The 23,152-nt window shown below is 63.7% G+C and overlaps 1 protein-coding gene across 4 annotated transcripts; it reads right to left on the reverse strand.

Moving 5' to 3' along the window:
* Positions 1 to 1,494: 1,494 nt before the first annotated feature.
* Positions 1,495 to 23,065, reverse strand: ATP13A2 (ATPase cation transporting 13A2). 4 transcript variants are annotated; one of them, XM_065929864.1, is made up of 29 exons: positions 22,878 to 23,065; positions 17,505 to 17,599; positions 17,015 to 17,197; positions 16,672 to 16,730; positions 16,395 to 16,509; positions 15,879 to 15,955; positions 14,054 to 14,131; positions 13,812 to 13,881; positions 12,876 to 13,010; positions 12,727 to 12,793; positions 12,516 to 12,644; positions 11,853 to 12,008; positions 11,348 to 11,458; positions 11,223 to 11,269; positions 10,949 to 11,137; positions 9,144 to 9,350; positions 8,345 to 8,440; positions 8,109 to 8,265; positions 7,905 to 8,025; positions 7,675 to 7,799; positions 5,019 to 5,179; positions 4,783 to 4,899; positions 4,605 to 4,684; positions 4,045 to 4,197; positions 3,868 to 3,964; positions 2,960 to 3,183; positions 2,725 to 2,876; positions 1,975 to 2,144; positions 1,495 to 1,883 (listed from the first exon to the last, which is right to left on the reverse strand). In XM_065929864.1, exons 1-29 carry the CDS (start codon positions 22,885 to 22,887, stop codon positions 1,749 to 1,751), a joined length of 3,516 nt encoding a protein of 1,171 aa, XP_065785936.1. In that variant the 5' UTR covers positions 22,888 to 23,065; the 3' UTR covers positions 1,495 to 1,748. The 4 variants fall into 4 exon arrangements, with proteins under 4 accessions (XP_065785936.1, XP_065785937.1, XP_065785935.1 ...); XM_065929865.1 differs by having other exon boundaries at positions 12,876 to 12,983; positions 15,879 to 15,961; XM_065929863.1 differs by having other exon boundaries at positions 15,879 to 15,961.
* Positions 23,066 to 23,152: the final 87 nt, after the last annotated feature.

Raw genomic sequence — 23,152 nt, forward strand, 5'->3', positions numbered from 1 at the left:
AGGAACCCCCTGGCTGGTGGCTCAGTGGGTGAAGCGCCCTGCTGCAGGGCAGGAGCCCCGGGCTCCATCCCTGGGTCGGGAAGATCCCCTGGAGAAGGAAAGGGCGACCCACTGCAGTGTTCTTGCCTGGAGAATCCCACGGACAGAGGAGCCTGGCGGGCTACAGTCCACGGGGTCCCAAGAGTCGGACACGACTTAGTGACTAAACCACCACCACGCTTGACAAAGGGGGACACTGAGCCCCAAGCTGCTGCCTCTGGATATTGACCCCCAGACCCTCCACTTCTTGCACACGCCTCTGTCTTAGGGACACGCGCACACCGGTGGCAGCTCATTCTGAGTGGGTAGCAGGTAGGGCACTCTTGTCCCCATCTCCTTGGAGAGCTGCCCCTTCCCGGCCCGCCTCTGACACCACGTCTTACGAGCTGCACCCAGGCAGAGGTCTTGTCTTTGTTCGCTGCTGTGCGCTGTACCTGACATGTACATGGCTGCCCAGCGCAGGCAGGAGTGACCAGTTAGGGGCAGAAGGGACTCACGCCCAGGCCTGGCGGTATCCTCCGACCCCCGAGCAGCATCTGCCTCCTGAACTGCCGCTGAGACTCAGCGTCCGGCGGAGGGTCTGTGGATGCCCCTGGTGTCACAGAGGATGCCCCTCCACACCCCACGTCCTGGTCGTCAGTTTGAGCCAACATTCACTGATCTCCCACGAGGCAAGCTGGGAAGGGGGGGACCGGGGCTTCCAGGAATGAGGCTGGGGAGGGGCTTTTCTTTCCTGTCGCCCCCGCCCAGCACAGATGACTGGATGACCAGCCCCATCTCTACAGCGGGGCTCGGCCAAGGCCTACTGCTGGGATGACGTCAGGAGCACCCACCCTCCCTGGGGGACAGGGTACATGGTTCTAGCTGAGCCTGAATCTTCGTGTGAGGGAGGGACTGGACCACAAACACAGCCCAGGATGTGGCGGCTCCGAAAGCAGGGAGCTGCCCCCGTTAACGCCTCATAGGTGCTGGCCTCCTCTGAGGCGTCCTGTTCTCTCCTGCCTCCACAGGAGGGTAGAAAGGTTAAGAGCGTAGACTCTGGGGTCAAAGTGACCTGGTCCCAGCTCTGACTATGTGCTGCACGACCTCTAAGCCTCAGGTTCCGTGTCTGTAAAAGGGGGGCTGGCACCTCCTTGGTGCTCCAGTGGTTAAGACTTCGTGATTTCACTGCTGTGGGCCCGGGGTTTGATCCCTGGCTGCGAAACTAAAATGCTGCAAACTGCGTGGCACGACCAAAAATAAAACCTGAAAGAAGAAGGGGAGGAACAGTACTCCACAGTCCTAAGGATTAAATGACGATCCATAAAAACGATGAACAGAGCACCGCGCACGCGCGTGAGCTGGAACTGTTACTGTCAGAAGAGGACACGGACGCGCAGAAAGGGGCGCTCCACCGTCATCTGAAGAATTCAGGGGATGCCAGGGGCAGACACACGAGGGGGTACCCAGGTCTGTGGTGTCAGGCAGGAGGCAGGCACGGCCAGGAAAATAGGATGACTTTATTTGCTACGTTGACAGCAGCTCTGCCTGGGGCAGTGGCTGTCGTCTACATGGAATGTCCGGAGTGGGGGACGCGGATAGCTAGTGTCTCCCCGGGGTCGGCGGGAAGGCACGGGCTCGGGGCTGTGGAGGGGGATGGCGGAGGGGCTCGTCAGTCGAGGCTCAGAGGCAGCAGGTCCAGTGTGCAGGGCGCGGGCCGGCGGACGGCACTACCTGACGGGCCCGGCAGGCAGTGGCCACGGCCGCTCCGCCAGCTCCCGCTCCAGCTGCTTGAAGCGCTTCTTGGAGGCCCGTTTGGGCCGGAGCCGCCGCAGGCAGCCCGGGAGGTACTGGTCCAGCAGGCTCTGCGGGGACAGGGCGGTGCGAGGGGCGGCTGAGGCCGAGGTCCCCCCCCACCTCCAGGGCCCCCCAACTCCAGCCCGGGGCGGGCCCCACCTCCAGCATGAAGGCTGCCACGACGTTGAAGGCGACCAAGCCCAGCAGCAGCAGCTTGAAGCGGGTGTTGGTGATGCTCTTCAGCGTCAGCGGCCCCTGCAGGGGCCCGGGGGCCAGCACGAGGCCCACCAGGACGAAGCCCAAGAGCACCAGGGCCGCCAGGAAGGGCACTGTGGGGGACGGAGCCCGTCAGAGCAGGGGGCCCCGCGGGCGCCAGCCCCCCAGCCCATCGTCCAGTGCGCCACCCCCGTCCAGCACGTCCCCCCGTCCAGTGCATCCCCCACGTCCAGCACGTCCCCCCACCGTCCAATGCATCCCCCCATATCCAGTGCACCCCCGCCGTCCGCGCATTCCTACTCGTCCAGCACGTTCCCGCCGCCCAGCGCGTCCCCCCCACGTCAAGCGCGTCCCCGCCGTCCAGCGCGTCCCCCCCTCGTCGAGCGCGTCCCCGCCGTCCAGCGCATCCCCCCTCGTCCAGAGCGTCCCCCCCCCGTTGAGCGCGTCCCCGCCGTCCAGCGCATCCCCCCTCGTCCAGAGCGTCCCCCCCTCGTCGAGCGAGTCCCCGCCGTCCAGCGCACCCCCCTCATCCAGAGCGTCCCCCCCACGTCGAGCCCGTCCCCGCCGTCCAGCGCATCCCCCCTCGTCCAGAGCGTCCCCCCCTCGTCGAGCGCGTCCCCGCCGTCCAGCGCATCCCCCCTCCGCCTTCATCCAGCGCATCCCTGCCCAGCGCGTGCCCCAGCGTGGCAGCACCGTTGGTGTACAGAGGCCGCCGGAAGGGCGCGCCCTTGGACATGGCGGCGGCCAGGATGAGGTACTGGAAGCTGGACAGGGAGAAGACCACCGTGTTCTCGTAGTTGGGCAGGTTGTCCGGTGCGGGCACGGTCCCGTTCAGGGGCACGAACCTGGGGGCACAGCGCCTGGGGTGAGGGAACGCGGGGAGGGGGGACGGGCCGCGGGAGGACGTCGACCGGCTCCCGCTACTCACCAGGGCTGGGCTGCAGCCAGGAAGTAGCCCCCCAGCTGCACGCCGGCCACCAAGGCCACCTGCAGCAGTAGGCTGCCGAGCACCGGCCCGCTCAGCAGGGACCCGGGCGGCCGCGCCCGCCCCAGAGCCCGTGCCGGCCCCGTGCGGCTCATGAGCACGGCCACCGTGGTGGTGATGACCAGGTCCACGGCCAGGAACTGCAGGTCGCCCAGGTTGGTGTTGACCTGCCGGCGGGGAGGAGGCAGGACAGCTCCCAGTCTGCCGGGAGGACCCACCCTGCCCTGAAAAGCTCTGCTGCGGGAGGCGTCCTGGCGCCCTGCCTCTCCGGAGCCCCTTGCGGGTCTGGGGAAGGTGTGCCCGCTGACCTGGGCGGCCTCCGTCTGATGGGAGCACCCAGCCTGAAGGCGGTCCTGGAAGACCCAGAGCTCCCACCCTCCCAAGGCTGTAGGTGGACACGAGGCAGAAGCCAGTGCAAGGCCTCCGCTGCCCGTGGCGTCACCTGCTTCTGGGGGTGGTGCTCAGTGTGTGCTCCCAGCAGAGAGGGGACGATGCCCGCTGGCAGGATGCTGGGGGCACAGCTGAGGTCCGGGTCAGGGCACGTGGGGAAAGGTCGCTCCGTGGGGGAGAGGCCGCCGCCTCCTTCACCTCAGCCCGGGCTCTGCCTTAGTCTCCCTGCGGGTGGAAGCTCCCGGGGAGTGGGAGGGTAACGTGAGCCCAGGACAGCTGCTCTGGTTTCTGAGGACCTACTGTGCACCAGGGGCTCAGCGCTTTCACCATCTCAGACAATCCTCACCTCTGAGACCCACAGTGCCCACGCCACGTGGCTAGAGCAGGATCTGCAGCCACGCCGACTATCCCAGAACCTGCTGGCTCCTCACCCCCCGGCCGAGGGCCCAAGAGACGCTCACCGTGTATAGGATCAGCACAGAGATGAACTGGGTCAGGCTGTACAGGGCCATGTACTTGAAGACGCTGAACGACGTGTCCAGGGAACAACGGCCTTCCCTGGGGAGCGGGCATGGGTGTGGAGGGTCCAGGCCCCGCCCAGCACCCCCCGGCCCTTGCCGGCACCCGGCCCTCCTTACCTGATGACCATGGGCACACACTCGATGCTGGCCACACTCGAGGTGAAGGGCGAGACCACTGAGGCCTCGGCCTGGGAGAGCGAGATGCCCACGTCCGCCGCCTTCAGCGCCCCGCAGTCGTTGGCGCCATCACCACACATGCCCACACAGTATCTGGTGGGACCGGAGGGTGGGCGGCCCGGCTCACCCGTCAGCTCTGGGCCCACAGGGGCCTCCGTGGCTGGGACATGACCCCCCGCCCCGAGGCCTGCAAGCAGAGCAGGGCGCTGGCTGCACCCCCTGCCCACTGGGTGCCTGGGAAATGCTCGGGAATGGGGCGCCGTGTGCCCCAGCAAACAGGTGCAGTTACGGTGTCTGCGGGGCCTGAGTTCACGGACGCAGAGGGTGGACAATACTAAGGCCATTTTACGAAAGGGTCTTGAGCACCTGTGCGTTTTAGTATCTACAGGGACTCTTAGAATCTGTCCCCCGCAGATACCAAGGGCTGGGGTGCCTGTTAACAGGACGGACCCAGGGCCCGCAGGCCAGCCGCCCCCTTGGGCCCACCCGCAAGCACTCACTGGAGCTTCTGCAGTTCACACACCAGCTCTGTCTTCTGCTCGGGCGCCATGCGGGCAAAGACGGTGCCCTGGACCAAGACCTGGGGGCGCAGGGAGGTGGGAGGGGCTGAGGCAGCCCGGAGGAGGCAGCTGAGCAGGCGGGGGGTGGGGTGGCCGGGGGACCCCGGGGCGGCCCTACCTTGGGCAGCAGCTTGGGGAAGTGCTTCACAAGGACACCGAAGCTGGACCCGCTCAGGGCCAGGTGGCTGGACCGGGGGTCTGACTCCATGGTGTAGCTGGCGGCTTGGTCAGGATCCTGGGGGCCCGGGAAGCTCAGCTCAGTGCCCCCTGCCCCCTTGAGAGCTGGGTCCTCAGGCAGGTGACACAGGGGAGGGGGCGTGGGGGGCTGCGGCCGGAACTCGGGGTCAGCCTCACCTGGGCCCCGTTTGTGGCTGCGAAGGACTCCACTGGCTGGAGCTCAAGGGAGGCTGGCTGGCCCCGCTCGGGGGGGGCGGCATGGACGATAACCAGGTGCTCCCGGGGGCCCACCATGCCGCAGCCCTGGGCCACCGTGACCGCCGTCTGCAGGTTGTCCCCTGGGGGTACGGGGCAGGGTCAGGGTCCGGCTGCCCTTGGGGGGCCATCCTAACCCTGACGTGTGTATAGCTGGGAAAACTGAGGCTGGACGGACTCCGTCCACTAGGACTGGCTGAGAGAGCTCAGGCAGGGCGCCAAGGTCTCTGAACCTGGGTCTCCTCATCTGTAAAAGTGTGTGTCAAAGGGCCTAGGAGAGGGCTTCCCTGGTGGTCCAGTGGCTAAGAATCTGCCTCCCAACGCAGGGTCACCGGTTTGACCCTTTGTCTGGGAAGGTTCCACGCGCCACGGGGCAACCAAGCCCGTGTGCCACAAGCACCAAAGCCCACGTCCTGAGGCCTGCGAGCTGCGACCACTGAGCCCAGCGCGGCCACCGCTGAAGCGCGGGCTCCGCAGAGGAGCTCCGGGAGCCCGCGCACCGCAGCAAGAGGCGCCTTGCTCGCTGCAGCCAGAGCGCCTGACACAGACCCAGAAACGACGCGCAGCCAGGACGTGGGCCAGCAGACGTTCAGGCTGGTCTCGGGAAAGCGGGGGAGTGGGTTCCAGTTCCACACGTACTGTTTAACGCTGTGGGGCCTGCTGGGAAGAGTGTGTGTGTGTGTGTGTAGGGGCGGGAGCGCAAGGGAAAGGACACAAACCCACTGAGCCCTTCCGTGTGCCTGTGTGTGTACGTGTGTGTGTGTGTGTGCATGTACGTGTACATGTGTGTGTGTGTGTGTGTAGGGGCAGGAGCGCGAGGGAAAGGACACAAACCCACTGAGCCCTTCCGTGTGCCTGTGTGTGTACGTGTGTGTGTGTGTGTGTGCATGTACGTGTACGTGTGTGTGTGTGTGTGTGTGTGTAGGGGCGGGAGCGCGAGGGAAAGGACACAAACCCACTGAGCCCTTCCGTGTGTCTGTGTGTGCGTGTGTTCGTGTGTGTACGTGTGTGTGTGTGTACACGTGTGTGTCTGTGTGATTACGTGTGTCTGTGTGTGTACGTGTGTGTGTGGAGGGGTGGGAGTGCGAGGGAAAGGACACAAACCCACTGAGCCCTTCCGTGTGTCTGTGTGTGTGTGTGTGTGTGTACGTGTGTGTGTACGTGAGTGTGTCTGTGTGTGTACGTGTGTGTGTGTGTGTGTGTGTGTAGGGGCGGGAGCACGAGGGAAAGGACACAAACCCACTGAGCCCTTCCCTGTGTCTGTGTGTGTACGTGTGTGTGTATGTGTGTGTGTGTACGTGTGTGTGTGTGTGTGCGCGTGTGTACGTGTGTGTGCACGTGTGTGTGTGTATGTACGTGTACGTGTGTGTGTGTGTGTGTGTGTGTGGAGGGGCGGGAGCGCGAGGGAAAGGACACAAACCCACTGAGCCCTTCCGTGTGTCTGTGTGTGTATGTGTGTGTGTGTGTACGTGTGTGTGTGTGTATGTATCTGTCTGTGAGTGTGCGTGTGTGTACGTGTGTAAGGGCGGAAGGACAAGGGAAGGACACAAACCTGTTGAGCCCTTCTGTGTGTATGTGTGTGTGTGTACATGTCTGTGTACATGTGTATGTCTCTCTCTCTGTGTATACATGTCTGTGTGTATGTGTGTGGGTGTACGTGTCTGTGTGTGCACATGTGTGTATGTGTGCATATGTGTATGTGTGTCTGAGTGGGTGTACATGTCTGTGTGTACATGTGTGTGTGTGTACATGTGTACGTCTCTGTGTGTATGTGTGTGTACGTGTGTGTGTGTGTGTACATGTGTATGTCTCTGTGTGTACGTGTGTGTGTACGTGTGTACGTGTGTGTGTCTGTGTGTGTACGTGTGTGTGTGTGTGGAGGGGCGGGAGCGCGAGGGAAAGGACACAAACCCATTGAGCCCTTCCGTGTGTCTGTGTGTGTATGTGTGTGTGTGTGTACGTGTGTGTGTGTGTGTGTGTATCTGTGAGTGTGCGTGTGTGTACGTGTGTAAGGCGGAAGGACAAGGGAAGGACACAAACCTGTTGAGCCCTTCTGTGTGTATGTGTGTGTGCGTACATGTCTGTGTACATGTGTATGTCTCTTTCTCTCTCTGTGTGTATACATGTCTGTATACATGTCTGTGTGTCTCTGTGTGTACGTGTGTGGGTGTACGTGTCTGTGTGTACACGTGTGTGTGTCTGTCTCTGTGTGTGTACATGCGTGTGTATCTGTGTGCAGGGGCTGGAGGACAAGGGGAGGACCCAAACCCACTGAGCCCTTCCGTGTCGCCCTGGCTGGGGTCTTTTTTCCTCCAAGAACCGGGAGGCCGCCCGGGCTGACCTGCCCTTCCGCCCTCAGGGGCGCTCACCCAGCGGGTGGGTGCCTGGCTGCCACTCCTGCCCAGCCTCGCCTCTGTCCTCCGTCAGCTGGGGTGACAACTATCCTTCGGAGGTAACCGTGAGGATACTGGAAATGTCTGAAGAGGACCAGACCAGGAGCAGGAGCCCGGCAGAGACGCCCCGGAGCGGACGCCGGGCACCCTGCCCTCTCGGGGCCCACCCCGCCAGCGGTACCTACCTGTCACCATGACGGTGCGGATGCGGGTCTTGCGCAGAGCCTGGATGACGCCCGGCGTCTGCGGCTTCAGCAGGTTCCGCATGACCAGCAGCCCCAGGAGACTCAGCTCCTGCTCCACCGTGTCCCTGGGAGGCAGGCCCGCGTCAGAGGCCGCAGGCCACGCGCCTCCCCAGCCTCCACAGGGCACCAGGCCTGGCCCTGCACGCGCGAGGCGGGCGCTCAGTCCCCACCTGGGCAGTTGCTGGACGGCTTCCAGGCTGGACGGGACGGGAAGCGGCTTGCCCGCGAGGGCCACCACGCGGTAGCCCGCAGCAGTGTAGCTCTGCAGCCTCGGGGCGAAGTCGGCAGGCACTGCCGGGGGACAGGCGGGTCAGGGGGCGGGGCGGGGGCAGGGGCTGGGCGCCCACCAACCTGCAGCCCAGGGGCCCCTTCACCTGTCGCGGGGTTGCAGAGACTGGCCACCAGCTCGGGAGAGCCCTTGACGCAGGCCTCGGGCTGGGCGGTGCCAGGCCAGGCCACCACCACGCTCATGCGCTGCAGCGCCGACAGGAAGGGGAAGCGGCCAAGGATGCTGATTGGTGCCGGGGGCTCCTGCAGGGCAGGAGGGCAGCTGAGGACTGACTGGTGGGCCCCCACACCCCCACGCCCCAGGGGCGCCCCCGAGACTCACCATGTCCTGCAGGTGGGGCTCCTGGGGTGGGGGTTTCATCACCGCCAAAACCTGGGTCCCACATGTCGCGTCTGCAGCTGGCCCCTCCTCCAGGACCTGGGAGGCAGAGAAAGGATGCAGGTATCAAGGGGCCGGACGCTGGCTTGGCCTGGGGCAGCCAACCTTTGGGCCCGGGAAAGAGGCAGTAGGAGAGGCTAGAATTAGACCCGTGGAGGACTTCCTTGATGGGAGATCGGATGGAACAGATGTCACAAATGTGGGCTCTGGAGTTGGAAGGACCCGAGTTCAAACTCTGGGTTTGCCATTTACAAGCTGGTTGGTGACCTTGGGGGCTTCCCTGGTAGCTCAGAGTTTAAAGCGTCTGCCTGCAATGCAGGAGACCTGGGTTCAACCCCTGGGTCGGTAAGATCCCCTGGAGAAGGAAATGGCAACCCACTCCAGTATTCTTGCCTGGAGAATCCCATGGACAGAGGAGCCTGGTGGGCTACAGTCCACAGGGTCACAGAAGAGTCGGACACGACTGAGCGACTTCACTTTCACTTTCACTTGGTGACCTTGGACACGTTATTCCAAACCCCCCCATTTACTCCTAGTGAGGCAGCTCTTAAGCTTCCCCCCCCCGCCAAGATGAGGCCCCTGCAGCGGAGTGCTGGCACGGGGTCGGCACAGGCCGTGGCCTCTGCCGTTCCTGGTGGTGGGTGAGAGAGAGACCCCTGGGAGTCGCACAGTGGAGCTCAGGGGGGCCTCAGGGAAGGCCCGGGTACCCAGAGGCGGGGGTGAACCTGCTTGGGCTCCTCACCCAGCCAGTCGACTCCACCATCTTGAGGTCCATGGGGTCGCCCACCAGGGTGTCCCGCAGCCGGCTGAGCGTGTGGCAGGCGGCCAGTGCCCGGAGCAGGGGCCCCACGGGCAGGCGGCGGGGCTCCGAGACCAGCGGCAGGAACTCCTGCCCCTTCAGGGGCACCACACCCATCACATCCAAGCCGTCCTCAGTGAGGGTACCCGTCTGCAGGGGGCAAGCGGGCAGGTCAGTGGCGAGTCCTGGGTGAGCTGTCCTGCTGCGCGGGGCGCCCGCGTCGCCGCTGGGGGGCTGGGAGCCCCAGGGGCCAGGGCTGGAGCCAGAAGAGGTCTCCGTGCTTCCGGGCCTTTGGTAAAGCTGGTCCCTTGGCCAGGATGCCCCCCCAGGCCCCGGGGCTTCTCTGGCATCATTCCCTCCAGGGAGCCTGCTTCCTCGGGGCGCCCACCCACAGCCTCTTTATACCTTGCCACATGTCCACTGTGGCACCAGAGGGCCTGGCTGTACCCGGCTCCCAGGGAGATGAAGGAATGAATGAATGGATGAATGGGGTGAAAGGATTCCTGCATTTCCCGCACCGCGCTTCAGCGGCTCAGTTCCACACTGGCCCTTTCACAAGCCTGGGAACGCTGCGATCTGACCACGCTCCACTCTTTCAGTTTACATAATACCCGGGGCTTCCCTGGGGGTGCAGCGATAAGAACCCGCCTGCCAGCATGGGGACACAGGCTCGATCCCGGGTCCGGGAAGGTCCTACATGGCGTGGGCCACTAAGCTCGTGAGGCACAAGTACTGAGCATGCCCTGCGGCAGGAGACGCCGCGCAGAAAGGCGCCTGAGACAGGAGACGCCCCACAACGAGAAGCCTGCACACCGCCAAAGAGCAGCCCGCTCGCTGCAACGAGAGAGCGCGGCAACAAGGATTCATCACAGCCACAAACAAGCTGCGGATACCGTGCAGCCTGCTCACCAGGGCTGCCAGCCCTCGGTCAGCCAGGGCTCTGTGGGCCTCGTCTCCTCACTGCTTCCCACAGTCTGTTCCTCCAAGGAGCCAGGAGCCACACGGCGTACCCCCTCCGCTGGGCCAGCCCCGCTCTCATCGCGGTGGGGGCCACCCCTCAAAGATCACTGCGGGACTCAAGGAGCCCGACTGCCCTCTCTCTAAGGGTGTCCCCCCGCTGCCTCTTCCCATGTACCCCCTCTCTTCCCTCCCTAGAGCCCATCGCCATCTACAGCTCTCCATGGTCCCTGCTTCGCTCATGCTGGTGGCGGGCACATTTCTGAGGGGCTGCTTGCCGGATCCCCCGTGTTGCCAGCAGCCCTGGGTACCCAGGGTCTTCCCAGATGGTGCTATTGGTAAAGAACCCGCCTGCCAATGCAGGAGACAGAAAAGACACAGGTTCAATCCCTGGGTGGGGAAGATCCCCTGGAGGAGGGCATGGCGACCCGCCCCGGTGTTCTTGCCTGGAGAACCCCATGGACAGAGGAGCCTGGCGGGCTACAGTCCGTGGGGTCGCACAGAGTCGGACACGACTGAGCGACTTAGCACGCACACTGGGTACCCAGTAGGCCCTCAGCGGTCTTCAAGCAAATTAGGTGATTTCAGACATTTCTCGTTTCAGAACGTGAGCACACAGGTGGAGCTGAGGGTGGAGGGCGCCTCTGAGTGTCTCCCTCCCAGGACACAGGGTGGGGGCCGGGGCTCAGAGCAGGGGCCACGGGCTGGCAGCACGGACCTTGGTCAGCGCTGCGGGTGAGGGGTGTGTGTGGGGGGCCCGGCCGTGACGTCGGCGTCCCCGCAGCCCCTACCTTGTCGAAACACACCAGCCGGAGCTTGCCGCCCAGGTTGATGCGCGGCGGGTGGATGCAGAAGACACCGTGGCTCTCCAGCCGGCTCTGGGCGTAGAGCGTGCACATGGTCATGGCGGCTGGCAGGGCGGGCGGCACGGCCACCGTCACCACGTCCAGGGCCCGGATCACGATCTCGCCCAGGGGCACCTGGCGGGAGGCGCTGTCAGAGCCAAGGGCCAGCCCAGGTGGGCCGTGGGCCCTCCCTGGAGCCCTCCCAGCCCCCCAGGCTTACCTGGTTGCGGAGAAGGATAACAATGCTGTAGACAGTGCCGAGCAGAGCTGGGGAGACAGGAGGGGCTCAGCAGGGCTGGGCCGGGCTCCAGGCCCCTGCAGGGCGGGGGGCGGGGGGCCACTCACCCACGACCGAGAGGGCGGCCACGAACTTCATGCTGTGCTTGTAGAACTTGAAGCTCAGCGGCCGGGGGTGCAGGATGGAGCTCACCAGGCCCCCCTTGGCTGTGCAGAACCCTGGGAGGGGAAGCGAGGGTCAGGAGGGGTCACCTGGCCCACCCCCACACCTCCCACAGCTCTGGAGTCAGTGATCACCCAGCTGGGGACCCACAGCTCCTGCCCAGACTTCACAGGTTTACTTGACATAGAACCAGTAACACCAGCTACAAGCTGGGTGGTTTACTTCACATCCAGATTGCAGCTCTGGCTGAAAAGAAGTCCAATCTGGTGACACTGGGACCCCTTCCCATGCAGCAGGGGCCTCCTGGGGAGCACAGGGCTGCTCTCTCCCTCAGGGAGTCCTTCCTTCTCGCCAAGGTCCCGCCCGCTGTGGCCAGCTGCCCCCCGGCACTGTGTCCCCTCTCTCCCGGCTGCTGACCCTGGTGCCCCTGCCCGAGTCCCCGCCTCGCACCTGTCTGCGTCACCACTGCCAGGACGTGGGGTCCTACGAAGGCCCGGGCCTGCAAGATGAGGGTCCCGCAGAAGAGCGTGTGCCGCCGGTGGGCCTCTGGGAGGTAGGGCGCTGGGCCCTCAGGCAGGGCCGTCTTCAGCACTGGGACGCTCTCCCCTGGGGGGTACAAGGCATGAGGCCCAGGCGGCCCCCCCACCAACCAGATCGAGCCCTAAGCAGAGAACAGTTACGGAAGCCCTGGGCCTCATTCAGCTCTTCTAACTGCGTGTGAAGGAGTCACTGCCCCCATTTTACAGAGAGGAACACTGAGGCCTGGAGCGCGCAGAACACAGGCACAGCGAGGCAGTCTTGGCCCAGGACCCGTCTCTCAAGGGAGCCGGGAAAAGCTGGGGGGCCAGGGTCGGGAAGGCACTGCTGTCTGTCCACTGGGGTCACTGTAACCAGCTGTGTCACTCGTGTACTCACACCACCACAGAGACTGACTCCAGCCCGAGCGGCTGCCTGCAGACAGCAGGGCCTCGCCCGGGCCTGTGGGGCGGGAGGGGGTGAGGTCAGGACGGTTACCTGGGAGCAAGGGGGAAGAGAGCTCCAGCTAAGATGGCTCTGAAAGGCAGAGGAGCTCAGCGGCCGGGGTGGGGGGCAGCGCCCGGGGCAGGGGCTGACCTGTCAGGGAGCTCTCGTTGACCACGCACTCGCCGGCCACCAAGGCCGCGTCACAGGGCATCAGGCCACCCTCCTGGGGCAGCACCAGGCAATCTCCGGGCACCAGCTCGCTGGAGTCCACCCACTCCTCTGCGGGCAAGCCAGGGGTCAGCAGGGCTGAGGGGCCACTGCCTCCTCCCTCCCTCATTCTCCCTCCTCCCCGGCTTCTTACCTCCCCCAGGCCTGCACACGCACACCCGTACAGACAGCTGGACCATGTCCCTCAGGGTCTGGCTTTGCTGTGGGCAGGCGAACAGCAGGGCGCGGGTGGGTGGAGGTCCCGGGGACACCCACCCCATCCCTGCTGCCCCGCCCACCCACCTTTCTGGTCCTGTAGACAGACAGGCAGATGGAGACAGCGGAGACGAGCAGGATGCACAGGGCGTACCAGTAGTAGTGGTCAGCCAGCCACAGCGCGATGCTGAAGGCCTGGAACCCATAGTAGGGGTTCAGTGCCTGGAGGGGTGGGGAGGCAGCGTCAGGGCCCAGGGCTCCCCGGGGGCGACCAGCTCCAGGTGGGGCCTCCCGTGCCCCGGAGTGGAGGGACCGACGGCTCCGAAGGACGGAAGGCAGACCTGCTCCTGGTCAGTCCCGCCCCGACTCCCTTGGCCCCGCTCCCTGCTCTAAGGGGACACAGGTCTGCAGGCCAGGCCCCACCACGCACACCGTCCGCCTGTCACACAAGGGTGAGGGCAGCTCCACAGGCCGCTGCTGCCAGCTCCACCGTGCCGCAGGGGCGCCGGGGCACGGAGGGCTCAGTCTCTGCCTGACGGCCTGCACGGCCGACGGCCCGCACCAGGCCGGGCTCCGGGCCTCCCGTCTCGCCGGCGTCCGCCTGGCTCAAGGGCGTGTCAGCCCGTACTCCCGGTGTGTCGGGCACCGGCTTCCCTCCGTCCCGTGTGACCCTGCCCGTCGCCCCCAGACGGAAGCTCCAGTTCCTCGTGTGTGAAAAGTGCCTCTGTCCCGAGGCTGGGGGAGCAGGAAGGTGGGCAACGCATGCACGGACCCCGGCGCTGGAGCCTGGCCCTCAGCAAGGCGGGAGCCCTGGCCACGTGGTGTGTCTTGGCCTCTGAGCCCCGCCTGGACCAGAACTTCCGATCCCTCTCCCTGAGCCGACCGGGGTGGGATCTGAGTCATCTCCACTGCGGAGAAGAGGGCAGCAGGCAGGACCTGCCTCTGCGAAGGGGCCCAGAGAGAGCAAGCCCCCGGTCCAGGTCACAAAGGGCCAGAGCTGGGGCGAGGCTGGGACAGCCCTACCTCATCCACCAGCAGCTGGGGATAGGACTTGACTGGGACGCTGATCACGTTGGGGCCATAGATGGCCTTCCTGTAGATGGGTGACAGAGCCGTCAGATGGGAGGCGGGCAGGTGAGCCCTCCGGCGGGGATGGAGCGCCCCACTTCACAGCCGGGGAGACTGAGGCCAGGGAAGGCAGGAGACTGGAAACAGTCTACACCCCAGGGTGCAAGACAGAGGCCCAGCCCTCAGGCAGCTCCCACCTCACGGTGTGGTCCTGCAGGCTGAGGCCAGCGCTGGAGCAGTGGAGGTCATCACAGGTGCGGCTGTGGTCCAGTAGGCTGGGCAAGGGGAGAGGGGCTTGAGCGGGCGGCAGGGGCTGAGTCCCCCTGCTCCTGGACCACCTCTTCCACCCCAGCCCCCTGGAGAAAGCGCGTCCCACACTAACTCTGGGCTTGAAAGAAGTGAGTGTCAGTCGCTCAGTCATGCCTGACTCTTTGCCACCCCGGGGATGGCATTCTGCCAGGCTCCTCTGTCCAAGATCACTGGAGTGGGTTGCCATGCCCTCCTCCAGGCGATCTTCCCCACCCAGGGATCGAACCCAGGTCTCCTTCATTGCAGGCAGATTCTTTACTGTCTGAGCCACCGGGGAGGCCCTAACTTTCCCCTTTTGTTCCTCTGATTGGGCCTCAAACCCTGTCACCCAAGAAAAATAGTGAGAGATGATGAAAATACTTAGCAGGGACAACAGCTGCTATTGTTCAGGGACATTTAGTGCCGCTATTATTTACTGACATCAATGCCAGAATGAGTAAAACATGCATAACATATTTTAAGCATTGTTACAAGTCCTCCGTTAACAATTTGTGTGCCTGGTGCTCTGATTTTGAAATACATATATATATATATATATATATATATATATAGATGAAGTTGACATAAATTTTGTTAAAGCAACTCTTAAAAAAAGATGCCGCCTTAGGTAGGTCACTTAGCCTCTCTGGCCTCAGATGTTCACGTGCAGGATGGAGCCGGGGACAGCATCACGTCCCGGGGCTGCGGGTGGGGTCAACGGGAGAAGGTATGCACAGTGCTCAGACACTGACTGAGCCACAAACTCGGCAGTGACTCCTGCTCTCTCCCAGCGGGGGCTCCTGGGGCATCCGCATGCCCGCGGGGCGCTCGCCCCTTGGCGGTGCTGCCTTTTACTGCAACCACATGCGGTGGCTTCAGGGTCCTCCCGACAGCGTGAGCACGCTCTGCACACGGCCCAGGAAGGCCAGAATTGTCCCCGAGGTCGCGCATTGCGTGACCAGTGACGGCCGGGAGAGGACAGGGATGGCCCCCCGGTTTGCTTCTTGGGTGAGGGCACCGCCAGGCGTGTGCGCATCACTAGCTAAAGGGACCCCCGAGGCCTGTGCCCCGGGCGCCCACGACGAGCCTGCCACGCTGCCTTCTCTTCCCTGCCTCCTGTCCCAGGCGTCTCCTGGCGTCACCATCCAGACTCCCTGCACCTGAATCCTGTCTTGCGGTCTGCTTCTCGGGGCTCAAACTCAGACACAAAGTGAGCTCGCGTTTCTCAAGCCCTTAGTAGGTGGCAGGGCAGCTACAAGACCCTGCTCTGTGCCAGGAGGTCCGCGTCCAGCGCTGCCACCGTGGGCCGGGTGCTGGGTCAAGCCTTGCGCCCCAAGTGCGTGCTTTACATTCTAAACAGCGCTAGGATGGGGCTTCCTTGGTGGCCCAGCGGTTGAGAGCCCTCCTGCCTACGCAGAGAACACAGGTTCTAGCCCTGGTTGGGGAAGACCCCACGTGCCCCGGGGCAACCAGGCCTCCAGCTACAAAAGAAGGCGCCGCCCTAACTAGAAAACAGCGCCCCCAGCGGCGAAGACGCAGCACAGCCCGAAATAAACAACCGCAGTAGGCCAGAATCCCCTTCACGACTTATTTACAGAGAAACACTGAGGCCCTAACAGGCTCCGTGACCTGCCCGGGGTGGCGGCGGTCGAGGCCCAGAGCTGAGAGCGGAGTCCACGCGGGGCAGCCCCCCACCACCCCTTCTGCCCGGCCCAGCGCAGCCGCGGCGCCCACCTGACTTGGCGGAAGGCCTGATGCGTCTCCAGCCAGACGTAGCGCTGGCCCCGGAAGACGTAGTAGCGCAGCCTTCGCTGGAGCTGGGACAGAGAGAGGTGTGAGCGCCGGGCGGCGGAGGCGGGCTGGGGCACGGGCGCGCACTGGGGGGCGCGCAGCAGGCAGGGGCGGCGGGAGAGCGGCGGGAATGCAAGAGGTGACCCAGCAGGGACGCCCTGGGGCTCCGACGGCTGGGACCCCTCGCTCTCAACGCAGGAGCCGGGATTCCATCCCTGGTCAGGCAACTGCGAAGAGATCCTGCGTGCAACTAAGGGCCAGCGCAGCCAATAATTAATTTTAAAAAATGAATAAAAAATAAACTAAGTTCAAAATAAGAAAGGTAATCAGCCGGCATCCTGGCCTCTTAGGAGAACCAGAGGTGCCTGGAGCACAGTGGAGGCCAGCTCTTATAGCAGAGGGTGTGACACTGGGCCCCGGGACGGGCAGGGCGTGTCTGGAGCCCTGCTGTCCACTTACCGGCTCTTCAGGCCTGTGGAGCTCCGTGGTGTCCTTCCAGGCGTCCTCCGGCTCTGCCCCCACGGCCGCCTGGCTCCGGCCGTCCTCTGCCCGCGTCTGTGGGGGTGGCTGCAGGCTGCGTAGGGGCTGGGGTTACTGTGGACCCCAGGCTGGCCCAGCACCCCCCTGTCCCCAGCCACCCTGTCCCCACCCTGGGACGGGAAGCCCGGGTCAGCGCCTTCCACTCGCGGGAGGAGTGGGAGCGGGGCTCCTTGGAAGGGGGATGCAGCTGCCTCACCCGTCCGCACAGATGTCTTCCGTCTGCACTTGGACCGTACAGAGCTGCCACGAACTATCCTGGAACACGGAGGCATGGACTCGGTCCGGGAAGCGATCCCTCCCCTCCCCAGCCCCACCCCACGGCCAGGTGGTCCCCGCTGGAGGACCAAGGGGTCAAGGATCTTGGGGACCTCCTGCCCTGCCCCATCTGCCCACTGCTCAGATGGGAAGGCTGAGGTCTAGGGAGGAGATGCTCCCATGTCAGGCCCCACAGAATGCCAGCAGCCAGGCTGCGCTGGGAACCCAGGCGTCCTGCGCCCCGAGCCCGACGCACAGGCACCCGCCCCGCCCCGCCCACGCACCTCTCTGTCCCTTGTTTCGATGACGAGTGTTTCGGCGCGGGCCAGGGTGCAGGCCCGGAGCCGCAGCCGCACCCCCCACAGGGGCTTCCACCGGAACAGCAGCAACGGGAGCCCCGCCAGCATCCAGACCACGGCGTGATAGCCGATGGCTCTCCACGGACTGCCACAGTAGCCGCTGAGCCTCTGCGCGGCAGGACGAGGCCAGGGCGGCTGGGCGGGCTGCCCCACCCCCACCCGGAGCGCGCCCGCCCCTCCCCGTCCACATGCGCGAGTTCAGTCACATCCGACTGAGACCCCCCAGGTCACGACTGCAGCCCGCCAGGCTCCTCTGTCCGTGGGACTGCCCAGGCAAGAACACTGGAACGGGCTGCCATTCCCTTTCCGGGGGATCTTCCTGGCCCAGGGATTGAACCCACGCCTCCCGCGTCTCCCACGGCAGCAGGCAGGTGCTTAACCACTGCGCCCTGGGGACCCTGCCCCGCCCACGTACCACGGATGAAGCTGAGGAGCTGAGGGGATCCACAGACGTCTCGATGGTCAGGGTCCCATAGCCGGCGGGCGCGCTGCCCACGAGCGGGCTGCTGTCTGTGGGCAGAAGGGGAAACGTCCTTGGTGGGGGCTCCTCCTCCTTCATCAAACACGACTTAAGCTGATACACCCAGCAACTCGAGTCTTCCCGGCTCTGTTCTCCACGTCCTGCTGGCTCTCGCTCACAGCGTCTTTCTTCCTTGTGCCCCTGGTGATTTCTGACTGGCCGTGGCCCAGAGGCAGGGCCCCGGGCCCGCCCGGCTTTGCCAGCACGCACACATCCAGCCGCTGGCTTCCTGGGAGCGCTGCGCCCCACTTGGCACCTGGTCTCCACCCCGAGGGCAGGGGACAGGGCTCTTCATCCTTGATTAACCTTCACACCCAGCACAGGCCTGGCCGTGAGAATCCGCTCACGCTGAGAATCCGGACCAATAAAACGTTAAGGGCAGCCTCACCGTGGGGATGAAATGAGGGGGAGGGAAGAACCCCATCACTGGGGGTGGGCTGGAGGGGGGAATGAGCTGAGCAAGCCCCCAGGGCCCAGAGGAACAGCGGGCAGCTTCCTTCTGTGAGGAAGGGGCCCATTTTAAAGATGGGTAAACTGAGGCTCGGGAAACCATGGTGGGCATTTCTACTGCAGAAATCATTCTTCTCCTGCTCCCCCTACTGCAGAACTACGGTCCTAGCAGAGCAGGCAGACAGAGGGCGATCTGGGGCCCTGGAAGGGGTAGGACTCGAGGCTCCCAGCCTCTGCCAGTGGTCCCCAGACCTCTTGGAGAAGCTGTTAAGACATGACAATGCCCGAGCCCCTCCCAGACCCGCGGGCGTGAAGGCGGTGGTGCTGGGCAGCTGCATGCTTCCTGGGAAGAGCTCGCTGCGGGGGTGGGAAGCCGGGCAGGTGGGGAGCAGCCTGCTGAGCTTCTGGGCTCCCTTCCCTGCCTCTCCAGACAGAGCCCTGCAGAGGCCTGAGCTAAAGGTCCCACCAACAAACCCAAGGTGTCCCAGGCAGCTGATCCCGTCGCAAGCCCCAGCCCCTCAGGGGCTCTGCCCCCAAACACGCAGGTTTCTGCAGTTGCTCCAACCCCCAAGGCAGCCAGGAGGGCCAGCGTTTCCCAAGGACCCACAACGTGTGAGCTCTGCTCCCGTTGCTTCTTATGTGAGTAACAGTGACCCTGCCACGTGAGCACAGTAACAACCCCCTTTTAACAGAAGAAAGTTAGGCTCAGAGACATTAGGTAGGATTTTAAAGCCCATGAGATCAGACCAGTCTATTCTTTCCTCCTCTGGCCCCCATGCCTCCACCTAGGGATGGTGATAATAATTACTACCGTAGTGACCAGAGTCGGAACTGCCAACGTCCATTAAGCACCTCCCGGGTGACAAGACTGGCTTGAACCTGCCGCAGGAATGAGTTCCTTTCACTCTCCAGCAACACGAGGAGGAGCTGCTTATCTTTCCCGTGCGAGCAAACGGGGGAACTAAGGCTGAGTCACAAAGGCCCCCAAGCAACGGCGGAGCCAGGAAGTCACAGCCCAGATCCTGTGTTCTGGGGGCAGTGGGCACCATCGGAGCGCCCGGCACACACCTGCGCTGCCTGAAGCCTCGCTCAACAAGGTGACTCAAAACCCACACACACCCAGGCCCCGCCACGGCCAGTCCCCCCGTCCACTGGGCGACTCAGAATCCATGGGGCCGCCACCAGCTCCAGGAAGGGCCTAGTCTGGGGAATACACGCAGACACACACAGACACACACAGAGACACACAGACACACAGAGACACACAGACACACACAGAGACACACAGAGACACACACAGAGACACACAGAGACACACACACACAGACACACAGACACACAGAGACACACACACACAGAGACACACACACACAGAGACACACAGACACACACAGAGACACACAGACACACACAGAGACACACACACACAGACACACAGAGACACACACAGACACACACACACACAGACACAGACACACACAGACACACACATAGACACACACAGAGACACACAGAGACATACACACAGAGACACACAGAGACACACACACACAGAGACACATACACACACACAGACACACACATAGACACACACAGAGACACACAGAGACATACACACAGACACACACAGAGACACAGAGACACACACAGAGACACACAGACACAGAGAGACACAGAGAGACACACACACACACACACACACAGAGACACACACACACAGAGACACATACACACACACACAGACACACAGACGCACACACACTTGAAGCCTGCAGCTCTCAATCACCTGGCCTGGTCAGCCTTCCGCCCCGGGGCTCACAGAGCCCCCCGGGGGTGGTCCCGTTTGCTTCCTGGCCCCGGCCCAGTCGGCCTCTGAGGAAGGCTTGTCAGGGTCAGGGTTAGGGTTAGGGTTAGGGTTAGGGTCAGGGTTAGGGACGGCAGCGCAGACAGCAAAGGGCCCGGTCCTCTGCTCTCTGCGGGCGGCCCTCCTCTCTCTGCGGGCGGCCCTCCTCTCTCTGCGGGCCTGTGCGCCTCCGTGGCTGCAGGTGGGGAGCAGGCGGCTTGCCCTGGCGCAGGACGCTGGGCACTCAGGACCCATCCAGCCTGGCGGCCCGGCTCTCGGGACCTGGGCCCCCGGCAAGCTCAGCCCTTTTCCTGTTCCTGCTTCAAAGACCACAGTCCCCGCTGGCCTTCCCACCAGAGCCCCCGCCAGCCCTGGAGACCCGCCTCCTGAGGGGGCAAAGTGGGTGGTCTCTCCCCTTCAGGGCTGACCACGGGTATAAGGGGAAGAGCACCTCAAGGGGGAATTCCCTGGCGGTCCAGGGGTTAGAACTCTGTGCTTCCTCTGAAGAGGGCACTGGTTCAATCCCTGCTTGGGGAACTAAGATCCCCTGCAAGCTGCAAGGTAAAAAAAAAAACCCCAAACCACCACCACAACAAAGGGGCTGACACAGGCCAGGCACCGTTCAAGGGCTTGACACACTTCGATTCACTCCTTCCTCACCACTGTCAACTGGGAACTGCTCTTATCCCTATTTTACAGATTAGGAAACTGAGGCCCGGAGGGGTGGAGTAAGTCGCCCAAAGGGCACGAAGCCAGCGGGTGGTGGGATGTGATCCAGGTGGTGTGATCACAGGGTCCCCGCTCTTAACCGCAGCGCCACGCCTGCCATCACTGCCGTCCCCATTGGTGACCTATCACAAGGGCCTCAGCCTCTCCAGCTTCCCCCTCTCCAGGATCATAAGCCCGAGGCAGCCGGCCCAGGGGGTGTTTGAAGTTCCTGAAGCGTGGCCTACAAGTTCCTGAAGCGTGGCCTGTGCAGGAGGGCGTCACCGGCTCCTCTGCCAAGGAGGTGTGGCTTCCGCCCCGACCCATTTCTCGGGCTCCCTTCCACGCTCCCATCGACCGGTCTGAAAACCCATAAGCTGTGCGCGCAGCAGCCACTCCGCGGCCCCCACGCCCCCAGGCCAGCGGCCAGGCTGGTGCCCACCAACGTGTCTTACAACTGGAAAGGGCATTACTCCAAAGTCCTCTCTGCCCACTTCCCGCCTCCGCCGAGAGCAGCGCGTCAGGCCTGCACAGGCGTCACCCGCTCCTGCTCACAGCACCTAGAACCTACTGAATGAACGAATGAGGGAATGGCTGCACACCTCGGCATAACAGGGTAGGGAAGCAACGGGCAAGGGTCACTGAGTCCCTCTCCCGCCCTGGCCCAGCTGGCAGGTGCAGAGGGACCAGCCTCGTCTTGAAGGGCCCCGCTAGAGCCCACCTGGAGCTGCCCTCACCATCTCACTTCCCCCAGGATCTAAACAGTGTTCCCTCTGGAAGTTCTTCCTTGTGTCTATCACACACTCATCACTTCTCCCAGTCAACCTAGGGAAGGAGCAAGGCAGCTTGAAGGAGGAAGTCACATCTGTGGAACACTCTAGATTCCCAGCAAGGTCAAGTCCAGGGCCCGCTTTTGCAGGACACCTGTCAAAATACTCAGGAGGCTTTGATTATATCTTCTCGCGTCTCAGGCTCCCCAGGGATGGCACACGAAGGTCGGGGCAGTGTCTGATCTCTTTCGGGACCACTAGCTGCTTGAGATGAGCATACTTTCACAAATGACGGCATTGTTCTTCTCAATAACAGCAACCAATCTTCACGCGTAACCCTCTGAGGGAGGGACTGTTATTATCCCACTTTACAGCTGGGGAAACTGAGGAACACAGCTTCAAGGTCCCTTGCCCAGGCTCATAGAGCTTGAAAGGGGTGAAGCTGGAAATGAGTGGGTCTGAATGAACACATTCCTCCCATTCACCCTCACAGCCACCTCTCAGAAAGTAAGGATTAGGATCCCCATTTCAATGAGGCTCAAGGAGGTTGATTAACATGTCCAAAGTCACACAGCTCTGAGTGGTCAAGACTAGACTTGAACCTAGTCTGATTCCACAGCCCCGGGGCAATGCCACGAGCACTGCAGAGCTGAGGGCTGGAGTCAAAACCATTTGGGAACCTCTTGTTTCCTGCGGAAGCACTGGTTTCCTGCTGATGACCCGGCGGAGGCCCAGGGCAGCCTCCTCCCTCGCTGCGCTTCTCCTGCAGCCCAGGAGCTCCTCTCCCGGGCCAGGCTGAGTCAGAGACAACCTGCCAGGAGCTCCCTGACCTTTGGATCTGGAGTTCAAGAGCCACAGTCCCCCAGCCGGTCTGCACTCTAGAGTCAGGGCTGGGGGAGTGAGGTGGGAAACAAAAGGGAGGGGCCTGAAGGGTCTGAAGCTGCAGAGAGGATGTCCGGGTGTTGGTGGCCCTTGGCTGGGAAATGAGCACTCTAAACACCGGAGGTCTACTGGTCCCCTTCGCAGCAGACGGGATTTAAATTAGATGGTCTGCAGACACACGGCTTGGGACAGGTGACTTGGATGGTGTGGTCCGTGGACGGGGCACTGAGGCTTCCTCTGGGGGCCTGAAGTGACATTTGTACCCCAGGGCACTCCAGTCCAGAGATTCAGGAATCCTTGGCTCCTCCAGCTCCATTCATTCATTCAGCCCAAAGGAACACCTGCTCAGAGGCCCGGACGCAGCGACCTCCACGCCTCTCCCATCTGGACGCCGGTCTCCGCACGGGGAGGCCCGCGCCCGGGTTAACCCCCTGCACGGCGGTGCCGGGCGCTAAGCCGCCCGGGCTTCAGGAAGGTACCACCCCGGGCTCCCGGGCTCTCTGGGATCTGGAGTCGGGGCGGGGGGGCCCGGCGCGGGGGTGTCGAGGGGCCGGCGCGGGGGTCTCTCAAAGACAGTGGCCCGCGCCCGGGTCCCTTCTGCCCCGGCGGCGCGCTCACCTGCGCTCATGGCGGCTCCTCGCGCTCATCGCCGGCGCGGGCGTCGCGAGGCCCTGCGGTGGGGGCCGAGGCGGAAGGCCGGGGGCGCGGGGCGCGGCGGAGCCGGGCCGCCCGCAGCACCTGCGGGATCGGGAAGAGGGAGCGGCGGCCACCGTGCCGCAGTCGGGTCTGCGCCCCCCGCGAGCCCCGCCCCGCGCCCCGCCGAGCCCCGCCCTCTGCGCCCGCGCGCCCCGCGGGCCGCCGGGACTTGTAGTCCGAGCCGGCCGAGCCCCGCC

Source organism: Muntiacus reevesi, chromosome 3 (genome assembly GCF_963930625.1).
Source record: "Muntiacus reevesi chromosome 3, mMunRee1.1, whole genome shotgun sequence".
Classification (NCBI taxonomy): domain Eukaryota; kingdom Metazoa; phylum Chordata; class Mammalia; order Artiodactyla; family Cervidae; genus Muntiacus; species Muntiacus reevesi.

Bases quoted from the DNA above. Each gene is read 5' to 3' on its own strand.
- ATP13A2 (XM_065929863.1), bottom strand. The intron at 17,198-17,504 runs GTACGTGGGCGG...CCTGCCGCGCAG, and splicing joins GCTCCTCAGCTTCATCCGTG to AGGCTCAGCGGCTACTGTGG. The intron at 3,184-3,867 runs GTGAGCGTCTCT...CCCCGCCGGCAG, and splicing joins CTGTGCTGATCCTATACACG to GTCAACACCAACCTGGGCGA.